This window comes from Muscardinus avellanarius (genome assembly GCF_963383645.1).
Source record: "Muscardinus avellanarius genome assembly, chromosome: 12".
Classification (NCBI taxonomy): Eukaryota; Metazoa; Chordata; class Mammalia; order Rodentia; family Gliridae; genus Muscardinus; species Muscardinus avellanarius.
The window spans coordinates 19514873-19526907 of NC_137798.1; the positions used below are offsets into that span (position 1 = coordinate 19514873).

Consider the following 12035-nt stretch of genomic DNA (forward strand, 5'->3'; position numbering starts at 1 on the left):
GCAAAATTAAAATAACTTAGTAGACAAAGAGTTTACATAAAACCTTTCTTATCTTCCATAATAAGATATCTCACTAGAAGGAAAAAAATAGGTAAAAGGCACATTTTCCTTGGTAATCTCTGCCCTAAATAAACGAGATTTAAAAAAAAATTCTCTGCCAGGTGTGGTGGTACACACTTGCACACTTGTAATCCCAGCATTTGGGAGGCTGAGCCAGGAGGGTTGCTGGGGTTGGAGAAAAGCCTCAGCTACTTAGTGTCGCCCTTTGCAACTCAGTGAGACATTGTTTCAAAGAAAAGAATAAAAAAAAATAAGGCTGGGGGTGTAGCTAGGAGGTAGAATGTCCCTGGGTTCCATCCCCAGCACCACAAAAAAAAAAAAAAAAAAAAGAAAAAAGAAAAAAAAAGTGGGGGTGGTGGTGGCTTCAAACTATATTTTAAATACCATAATATTCACTAAGATTTTAATTGCATATTTAAAATTCTAAACCACAATTCCCCTAGAAAGTCTAACTGTTAGCATTTAGGAAAGGCAATAAGGATAAGCACATTCATCAAACAATTCTATTAAACCTGATACTGTGCTAGTCACCATAATGACCGTCTACTGTAGTTCTGTCCTTTCATGAAAGAATTCTTAAACCATTCGTGCCTGAATTGCTGTGTAGCTGGTAAATTGAGGCAAAATTCAGAATAGCCCGAAAAGTCCCAAGTACAAAGTTCACAGTACAAAACTACTTAAGTGTGCTCCCTCTTTATATAATACTATATAGACTGCTAAATTTAAATGTCATTCACTAGTTCGGTTTGGTGTCTTTTCTAGAAATAATCTAACAAGTGTGAACAAAAAAAGTGAATTTTAAATTCGGTACAAGCTGACTTTTATTGTGCCTTTGTTTTTGCTTTAAACTCTTTTCAAACATTGCCAGGATTCAATTTCACCTGTTGGTAGCGAACACAGAACTCACTGTAGGGATAAACAAAAGCCGTGTGTGAAAAAAGAAGTTATCAGATATGCAACGGAATGAAACGACTGGTTGAAAACATTTCCAGGACACCACTTGTCTCCATCCTCGGAAAAGGATTTTGAATTTGAGAATCTTACCATCTCTCTTACCAAATAAAAAACACACTATAGGTTCCCAACACTCCCAAGCGGAGGGCTCACCTGGCTCCTGTGAATCCCGAATCGGGGCTTTTATTTCCCCTGCACCCGGCTCTTGAGAGGCCGCCGCCCCCTCCTCTGGGTCCTCCACCCGGGTCACCGTGAAGTGCGGCATGGTTGGGGCCGACGGGACTCCCTCCCGGCTGCCCGCGCAGCTGAGCCTCGGGACCAGACTCGCGCTGCCTGCCTGGGCTGGGAATCGGGAAGTTCTCGGCGCCCACGCCCACGTGACCACTAGGCCGGGAGTGAGGCCCTGGAGACACGCCTCCCGCAGTGTTTATCATTTACTTAAAAGGATTAAGCACTCCACCCCTGCGCATTGTCCTTAGCCTCAAGAACCCCAAGACCTGTTCAGGCTGCTTTCCCAGAACCACCTGAAAGCTGGAGCCTGGGAGGAATTCATAGACGGCGACAAGTGTGCGCTGCCCGCCCTTGCTCCTTCACTTAAATTCCTGCCATCTCTGCGCGCACATCATGATCTCAACCTCTGCCCTCCTATTTCACATGAGAAAGATCAGGGTACAGTTCATTTACAAGCTATCCTCTTTAAAGGAAGACTGGCGTTATGTCAACTTATTTTATTTTATTTTTTGCGGTACTGGGGATGGAACCCAGGGACATTCTTCCTGCAAGCTACGCCCCTATTCCTATTTTTTATAATTTATTTTGAAACAGCATCTCACTGAGTTGCAAAGGGCCTAGGTAGCAGAGGGTGTCTGCGAACAGTGATCCTCCTATCTTAGCCTCCCAAATGCTGGGATTACAAGCGTGTGCCACTATGCCCCACTGCGCTGTCAATTCAGAAAACAAAGGATGTACTACTTGTGAAGCTTCTGTTGCTTTATTCCAAGGCACATGGAAAAGTCAAACAGGTTCTCATCCTGCAGAGAGAAACACTTATTTAGCAAATATTCAATGAAACCTACATGTTTCATACAAGATATAGTTCTAGGTGCTGCCGTGTATACCTTGACATCCAAAAACAAAGGAATTTTCCCGGCTGGGTGAAGTGGCACACACTTGTAATTCCAGCATTTAGGAGGCTGAGATAGGAGGATCTGGGTTCTCTGCCAGCCTCAGCTACTTAGTGAGAGGCCCTTGTAACCCAGTGAGACCCTGTTTCAAAATAAGGAATAAAAAATGGGACTGGGTGCTGGGCGTGGTCGCACATGCCTGGAATCCCAGCACTTGGGAGGCTGAGACAGGAGGATCAGCACAGGTTCGAAGCCAGACTCAGCTACTCAGTAAGGCTTTCAACAACTTACTTAGTGAGACCCTGTTCCCAAATAAAATATAAGTCTGGGAGAATAGCCCAGAGGTAGAAAGCCCCTGGGTTCCATCCTCAGTACCACAAAAAAAAAAAAAAAAAAAAGAAGAAGAAGAAGAAGAAAAAAATGTGGCTGGGGTATAGCTCAGAGGTAGTATGCCTCTGGGTTCAATCCCCAGTAAAACACACACACACACACACACACACACACACACACACACACACACACACACACTTTCCCCAAAATATAAGTTTATTTAAAAGAGCAAACAGCAGCCGGGCGTGGTGGCGCACGCTTGTAATCCCCGCGCTTGGGAGGCAGAGACAGGAGGATCGTGCAGGTTCGAAGCCAGCCGCGCGCGCGCTGGCTGAGGAGACCCTGTTTCCAAATAAAAATGTAAAAATAGGTCTGGGAGTGTAGTCCGGAGATAGAAGGGCTTCCAGGAACCCCAGTACCACCAAAAAATAATAATAATAATAATAAATAAAATAAAATAAAATAAAAAAGCAAACAGCAAACAGTTTCCTTTTTGTGGTTCTAGGAATTGAACCCAGGGGTGTTTCAGAACTGAGGTCCATCAATAGTCCTTTTGAGATAGAGTCTAAGTGGCTCAGGCTGGTCTTAAACTTGGGATCCTCCTGGCTTACCTTCTCCAAGTAGCTGTGATCACAGGTGTGTTCCACCGGACCAGACAAGGGCAAATTTTAAAAAATTTTTAAAACGTATTTATTTTTTCTGTACTGGGGGAAGACCCCTGGGGTATTCTACCTCCAAGCTCCACCCTGGCAATATTTTTTCTTTATTTTTGAAACAGGGTCTCACTAAGTTGTAGAGTACCTTACTAAATAGCTAAGGCTGGCCATGAACCTGCAATCCTCTTGTCTCAGCCTCCCAAAAGCTGGGATTACAAGTGTGTGCCACCATATCCTGCAAGAACAAATTATTTTTAAGGAGAAGCATTCAGAACTTTGTGTGTCATACAAGAAAGTTAAATGTAGTTTATTTTTTATCTTTTTGCAGGTCTGGGGATGGAACCAAGGGGCATTCGACCCCCAACCTATATCTCCTGACCTGTTTTATTCTTTATTTTGAAACAGGGTCTAAGTTGCAGAGGGCCTCACTAAGTACCTGAGGCTGTCTGCAAACCACGATCCTCTGGTCTCAGCCTCCGGAATGCTGGGATTACAAGCGTGCGCCACCATGCCCGGCTTAAATATAGTTTAAAGAAAAAATCCCAGCCAGGCTTGGTGGTGCAGGTTTATAATCCCAGTACTTGGGAGACTGAGACAGGATACAAAATTCAGGCTGGGGGTATAGCTTGGAGGTAGAATGCCCCTGGGTTCAATCCCCAGCACCACACACACACACAAAAAAATAAATGAATGAGAGAATGAATGAATGAATGAATGAACATTTGCTTTTGCAGTACTGCGGACGGAACCCAGGGGCATTCTACCTCCAAGATACACCCCCAGCCCTATTTTTTATTCTTTATTTTGAAACAGGGTCTGAGTTACAAAGGGCCTCACTAAGTAGCTGAGGCTGTCCATGAACCTGGATCGTTCTGTCTCAGCCTCGCAAATGCTGGGATTGCAAGTATGCGCCACCATGCCCACCAAAAAAATGAATGAATGCATAAATAAATAAATAAATAAATAAATAAGGCTGGAAGGGTAGATTGGAGGTACAATGCTCCTGAGTACAACCCCCATTACTACACACACACACACACACACACACACACACACACACACACAAGCTGGAAGTGATGGCGCACATTGGTAACCCCAGTACTTGGGTGGCTGACACAGGAGGATCATAGGTTGAAGAACAGCCTCAGCACTTTAGCAAGATTCTCAACAACACAGAAACAGGGAGACCCTATTTCAAAAAACAAAAGAATGTACCAGAGGTAGCTCAGAGGTGGAGTACTTGCCTAGCTTGTACAATGCTCTAGGTTCCATCCCCAGCACTGCAAAAAGAAATGAAACAATATAAAAAGGGCTGGGGGTGTGGCGTGGGGATACAATGTTCCTGGGTTCAATCCTCCCTCTAAAATAAAGCTCCCTCAGATGGTTCTACTGTATAATCAATACAGAATTACTACTAAATAGGAAAAAGGCAACTATTTCTATCTTTTAAGGAAATTAAGTGAGGTGTGGGTATAGCGCACTTTGGTGATTTTTCCACATTTACAACTCAGACAATGACTCTCTAATTTATTTGAAGGAATTAAAAAAAAAAACTGTTGAAGCTGGGCGTGGTGGTGCATACTTGTAATCCCAGTACTACTGAGACAGGAGGATCACAGGTTCGCAGACAATGTCAGCTACTTAGTGAGGCCCTCTGCAACTTAGTGAGACCCTGTTTCAAAATAAATAATAGGGCTGGGGGTGTAGCTTGGAGTGTGAATGCTCCTGGGTTCCATTCCCAGTACCGCAAAAATAAATAAAAAATAAAAAAAACTTAAAGATTTCAATATTATGTTCTGGGTCCCAAGTTTGTTAACACTTTACTACTATTAGGTATTTGCAATTGCATCTTACCTCTCATATTTCTTTTATAAGGAGAGTTGGACTGTGGGTAATTTTCTGTAGTTGATACACAGAAAACAACAATTTGCATTTATCTATCTGTGTACAGCTTTGTGTACAAGCCTTTATACGAAGGTTTTCCTGGTGTCCTTACCCTCTTACTAAACAGCTAGGATGTGACAAGTTGCTGTTAATCTATGATAGGAGTAACTTATTCACCAGCTCAATGCTTTGGTACCACAGTGGTCAGCAATTTTAAAATTCTTCTTGCCTACAGAGAACTGTAGATAAAAGTGCAAGGGCACAGAAAACTGAAGACAAAGTTCAAATAGTACAGAAAAGCGGAGGTACGTGAGTGATGCGCAAAGGAGCAACTACATAGAGAAGGGAGGATGGAAGGCGTGGTGGCACAGGCTTCTACGTAGTCCCAGCATTTGGGAGACTGAGGAAACCAGAGGATCCGGGTTCGCAGACAGCCTCAGCTACAGGCCCTTTGCAACTGAGTGAGACCCTGTTTCAAAATAAAGAATAAGCAGCCAGCCCTGGTGGTGCATTCTTTTAATTCCAGCACTTGGGAGGCTGAGACAGGAGGATTGCACAGGTTCAAAGCCAGCCTCAGCTACTTAGTGAGGCTCTCAGCAACTTAATGAGACCCTGTTTCCAAACAAAATATAAAATAGGTCTGGGAGTATAGCCTGGAGGTAGAAAGCCCCTGGATTCCACCCCCCAGTACCACAAAAAATAAAAATAAAGAAAGAATAAAAAATAGGGCTGGGAGTGTAGCTCAGAGGTAGAATGCCCCTGGGTTCCATCCCCATACCAAAAAAAAAAAAAAAAGAATAAAAAAGAATAAAAAATAAAATAGGACTGGGAGTATAGTTCAGAGGTAGAATGTCCTTGGGTTCAATCCTTAGTCACACACAGACACACAACCACTGTAGAAAATAGATATTTAAAGTACAATACACTGTCACATTGAGATACCACTATACCCCAACCAAGACAGATAAAAGCTGCAAAGACTGACAATACCAAAAGTGAGAAAGTGAAACAAAAGAAGCGTTCATATATTGTTGGGAGGGAGGGGTGAATCGGCCAAGCACTGTGGAAAAGGGTCTGACATTTCCCTCCATAAGTCCTCAATTCCACTCCTAATTCGTGTGTGTGTGTGTGTGTGTGTGTGTGTGTGTGTGTGTGTATTCCTAGGGATTAAACCCAGGGGCATTCTATCTCTGAGCTATACCCTCAGCCCTATTTTTATTTTTTATTTATTTAGTTAGTTTTTTGATACTGGAGATGGAAGCCAGGGGCATTCTATCTCCAAGCAACACCTGCAGCCCTATTTTTTTTATTTTTTATTTTGAAACAGGGTCTCACTGAGTTGCAAAGGGCCTAAGTAGCTGAGGCTGTCCATGAATCACAATCCTCCTATCTCAACCTCCCAAATGCTGGGATTACAAGCGTGCACCACCACACCGGGTCCTATTTTTATTTTTAATTAAATAAATTAATTTTTATTTATATTTTATTTTATTTTATTTGTGGTACTGGGGATTTAACCCAGCAGCATTCTACCTCCAAGCTACATTCTCAGCCCTATTTTTTATTCTTTGTTTTGAAACTGGGTCTCACTGAGTTGCAAAGGGCCTAAGTAGCTAAGGCTGTTGTTGAACCACAATCCTCCAGTCTCAGCCTCCCAAATGCTGGGATTACAAGCGTGCACCACCATGCCTGGCTTTTATTCTTTATTTTAAAACAGGGTCTCACTAAATTGTGGAGGGCCTCACTACATAGCTGAGGCTTCGAACTTGCGCGATCCTCCTATCTCACCCTCCAAATACTGGGATTACAAGCGTGTGCCACCACACCTGGCCCCTATTTTTATTTTGAAGCAGGGTTTCACTAGGTTAATGAGAGTCTCACTACCTTAAAACTTGTTGAGAAGCCGGGCGTGGTGGCGCACACTTGTAATCCCCGTGCTTGGGAGGCGGAGACAGGAGGATCGCGCAGGTTCGAAGCCAGCTGAGCTGGCTTAAGAGACCCTGTTTCCACATTAACAAACAAACAAACAAACTTGCTGCGGTTTCCTTAAACCTGGGATCCTCCTGTCTCCGCCTCCCAAGTACTGGGATTACAGGTGTGTACCACCATGCCTGGCTCTTTTAATTTCACTTCTAAAAATGAAAATATATTCCCACAAAAGTACTGTATGAGAATGTTCCTAGGGGTGTGGTGGCACATGCTTGTAATCCCAGCATCTGGGAGTCTGAGACAGGAGGTCCGGGTTCATGGCCAGCCTCAGCTACTTAGGCCCTTTGCAACTCAGTGAGATTCTGTCTCAAAAAAAGAGAAAGAAATAGGGCTGGGGGTGTAGGTCAGAGGTGGAAGGTCCCTGGGTTCCATCCCCAGTACTGAAAAAAAAAAGTTCCTATCAGTGTATTTATAACATCTCCAAACTGGTAAAAGCCCAGGTATACACCTGTAAGAGAATGGCTAAACAGGGAATGACAGAGTCAAGCAAGGGTTACTATTCAGCAACTAGAAGGAATGAATTATTGATGCATGAAACAATATGGATGAATTTCAAAACAACACTAAACCATGTGTGGGAGGCTGAGACAGGAGGATTGTAGGTTTGAGGCCAGCCTCGGCAATTCAGGTAGACCCTGTTTCTAAATAAAAGACACAAATAAGTCTGGAAGTATAGCTCAAGAGGTGGAATATCCCTGGGTTCAGTCCTCAACACCCCTACCCACCCAGCCATACACACACACTCTGCTAGCTTGGTGTGATGGCTCACCCTTGTAATCTCAGCATTTAGGAAACCAAGACAGTAAAACTGCAGGTTTGAAAGCAGCTTCGGCAATTCAGTGAGGTGCTCAGCAACCTAGTGAGACCCTGTTTCCAAATAATAAATAAAATTGGAGCCGGGCATGGTGGTGCACACTTGTAATCCTAGTACTTGGGAGGCTGAGACAGGAGGATCGTGATTGTCGGCCAATCTCAGCTACTTAGTAAGGCTCTTGCAACTTAGTGAGACCCTGTTTCAAAATAAAGAATAAAATATCGGGCTGGGGGGAGGAGGTAGCTCGGAGGTAGACGGTCCCTGGGTTCCATCCCCAGTACTGCAAAAATAAAGAAAGAAAAAGAAAGAAAACTGTGCTGGGAGTGCAGTTTGGAGGAGTGCACTTTGGAGGTAGAATGCCTCTGGGTTTAATCTCAGTACCCCCACCCACAAATTAATAATAATCATAATTATGCTAAGCGAAAGAAGTTTTTGTTATTTTTTTAGCGCTGGGGATTGAACCAGAGGCATTCTACCTCTAAGCCACACCTCCAGCCCTATGTTTATATTTTACTTTGAAACAGGGTCTCTAAGTTAGAGTCTCACTGTGAGGTGAAGCTTCCTCAAACCTGCAATCCTCCTGTCTCAACCTCCCAATTACTCGTTTTTGGACAAGTGTGTGCCACCACAACTGGCTTGTGAAAAAAGCTTGAAACAAAACAGTTCATAATACGTGAATCCACTAGTCTGAGGTTTTAAAATAGAAAAAAAATTAATCTACAAGGAAAAGAAATTCCAGACAACAGTTGCCTCTGAGGAGGGTAGAGGTGCAAATTAAGTTGGACAGGCATGAGAGAACGTCCTAGAACCATGGTGATACTCCACAGCTTGACAGGGTTTGGGGTTCCACGGCTGCAAGCGTTTGTCAAACTCAGCCAGCGTTCACTTGAAGTTTTTGCATTCTTCGGTATCACAAGTTTACCTCAAAAGAAAAAAAGCTACACACATACTGAGCTCTAATTAATAATATGCATTTTGAGGTATTTGGGGGATGGGAACTAATGTTGTCATTTATATTAAATGCATATAATAGGATAGGTAAACTGGGCGTGGTGGTGCAGGCTTGGAGTCCCAGCATTCAGGAGGCTAAGACAGGAGGACGGCGGTTCGCAGACAGCCTCAGCTATGTAGTGAGGTCCTCTGCAATTCAGTGAGACTCTGTTCCAAAACAAAGAATTAAAAAATTGGGCTGGGTTGCAGCTTGGAGGTAGAATGCCCCTGGGTTCAATCCCCAGCAACACACACACACACACACACACACACACACACACACACACGAATAGACAGATGGATAAATGTGTGAAAGGACAAGATAACAAAATGTTAATGATAGAATCTGGGTGTGGGTATATAGGTGTTCACTGTAAACTTTATTTTTTGGTGGTACTGGGGATTGAACCCAGGGGCATTCTACTTCTAAGCTATACCCACAGCCCTATTTTTTTTTTTATTCTTTATTTTGAAACAGGGTCTCACGAAGTTGCAGAGAGCCTCACTAAGTAGCTGAGGCTGTCTGAGAACCCGGATCCTCCTGTCTCAGCCTCCGAAGTACTAGGATTACAAGCATGTGCCACCATGCCCGGCTACTATAAACTTTCTATATGTTTGAAAACTAATAATAAAATATTGAAAAGTACACAAGCTGACACCATTATGGAAATAAATAGGTAAGTCAGATTGGGAGAAAATATTCACAAAACATATTTGAGGAGGACTTGTATGTATAGAAAAATTCCCACAACTCAATACAAAATGGACAAAAGTTTTAAGCAGACAATGACAACTGAAGATATACAAATGGCTAATAATCACTTGAAAAAGTGTGCAACATCACTAACCATTAGGAACATGGAAATTAAAATCACAAATAAGAGCCAGCCAGGAGCATGCCTATAATCCCAGTACTTGGGAGGCTGAGGCAGGAGGATCACAGATTCAAGGCTAACCTCAGAAGTTTAGCAAGAACCTTAGCAACTTAGCAATACCTCATTCCAAAATAAAAATAAAAAGGGCTGGGTGTGTTGCTTGAAGGTAGAGTGCCTCTGGTTCAATCTCTAGCACCCAAACCAAGACCAACAACAACAACAACAACAAAAATAACAATTCAAATTGGTGCTGGGCGTGGTGGTGCACGCTTGCAATCCTAGTACTTGGGAGGCTGAGACAGGAGGATCGGGCAGGTTAGAAACCAGCCTCAGCTACTTAGTGAGGCTCTCAGCAACATAGTGAGACCCTGTTTCCAAATAAAATATAAAATAGGTTTGGAAGTGTAACCCAGAGGTAGAAGGCGCCTGGGTTCCATCCTCAGTGCCACACACACACAAAATAAAATAAATTATACTTGTAATCCCAGCATTCTGGAGGCGCAGACTGGAAATCACGGTTCACAGCTACTTATCGAGCCATTTGCAACTCAGTGAGACCCTGTTTCAAAAAATAAAAAGACTAGAGCCAGGTATGGTGGCACATGTTTGTAATTCCAGCATTTGGGAGGCTGAGAGAGGAGGATCGCAGTTCGAGGACAGCCTCAGTTACTTAGTGAGGCCAATTGCAACTCAGTGAGACCCTGTTTTAAAATAAAGAATAAAAACTAGGGCTGGGGGTATAGCTCAGAGGCAGAATGCCCCTGGGTTCCATCCCAGAACCGCATAAAAATAAAATAAAATTAAAAATTAAAAATTAAAAATTAAAAGACTAAAAAATAAGGCTGGGAGTGTAGCTCGGAGGTAGAATGCCCCTGGTTTCCATCCCCAGTACCGCAAAAAGAAAATAAAAAAAGAAAGAATAAAAAGTAGGACTGGGGGTATAGCTTGGAGATATAATGCCCCTGGGTTTCATCCCTAGTACAACAAAAAATAAATAAATAAATAAAACAAAACAAATATAAAAAATCCAAACAAGTATGTATATAGCTGCTTTATTCATAAAAGCCCAAACAGACAAAGGCCCAGGTATCCATCAATAGTGAGATTCTGGTTCAAATTAAATAATAAAAAATAGGGCTGGGGGTGTTGCCTGGAGGTAGAATGCTCCTTGGTTCCATCCCCAGTACCACACACACACACACAAAATTATATATATAGATTAATGAAGGATAAATATAAAACACAACACACAGAAAATGTTAAGTACAGAATATATGAGATAAGGATTGGTGAGTGGTCACTATAAAATATTAAATTAAAAAGTTCAGTGGAATGCCAGGTGTGGTGGTGTTCGCTTGTAATCTAGGCATTTGGGACACTGACACAGGATGAATCGTGATTCGAGAGGCCAGCCTTGGCTACTTAGTGAGGCCCTCTGCAACTCAGTGAGACCCTGTTTCAAAATAAAGAATAAAAAATAGGGCTGAGAGTGTAGCTTGGAGGTAGAATGCCCCTAGGTTCCAGCCCCAGTACCACCAAAATTTTTTTTTCGTGGTATTGGGGTTCCTGGAATCCCTTCTACCTCCAGGTTACACTCCCAGACCTATTTTTATACTTTTTATTTGGAAACAGGGTCTCTTAAACCAGCGCAGCTGGCTTCGAACCTGCGCGATCCTCCTGTCTCTGCCTCCCAAGCGCGGGGATTACAAGCGTGCGCCACCACGCCCGGCTCCACAAAAAATTTTAAAAAGTGAAAAAGAAGGTCAGTGAAAGCTAAAGATCTTTGAGTCTCAGTAGAAAGAAAATCACTGTAAGGTCAAATTCCATTTCATATAAAAGTTAGGGAGTTGCATAAATGCTTTTCTTGTACTTTGTCTTCATAATGTTGAATGTTGTTTGAACTAAGAGTTCTACAGGTTTGAAATATTTACATCAGTGTGTGTGTGTGTGTGTGTGTGTGTGTGTGTGTGTGTGTGTGTGTTATTGGACACTGAATCCAGAGGCATTCTACCTCCAAACCACGCCCCCTATTTTTATTTTGAAACAGGGTCTTGATAGGTTGATGAGAGTCTCACTGCTTGCTGAGGCTGACCTACAATCTGTGATCCTCCTGCTTTGACCTCCAGAATGCTGGGATTATAGAGGCATGTACCACCACGCCCAGCTACACTGTCACATTTTAAAAATTTAGGGTATTTTATTATTTTATTTTTGTGGTACTGGGGATTAAACTCAGAGGCACTGTGCCACTGAGCTGCATCTCTAGCCCTTTTTGTTTCTATTATTTATTTATTTAGGACTGTAGATTGCGCCCAGATCCAGCTTTTGAGTTTCAGCTCCAGTTCTTTATTTTGAAACA

At 42.8% G+C, this 12035-nt stretch overlaps 1 protein-coding gene across 3 annotated transcripts in view; it reads right to left on the minus strand.

Moving 5' to 3' along the window:
- The window catches only part of SLC12A6 (solute carrier family 12 member 6), a gene marked incomplete at both ends in the record, with an annotated part of 124191 nt that overhangs the window by 94219 nt on the left and 17937 nt on the right, over positions 1–12035 (minus strand). Inside the window, one exon of one of the 3 annotated variants that reach the window (XM_080706951.1) lies at positions 1168–1279. The exons of the other annotated variants lie outside the window; for them this stretch is intronic. Within the exon in view, the coding sequence (XP_080563077.1) occupies positions 1168–1279 (112 nt within the window). Of the gene's footprint in view, positions 1–1167; positions 1280–12035 lie in introns of those variants that run through there. 3 annotated transcript variants of the gene reach the window in all.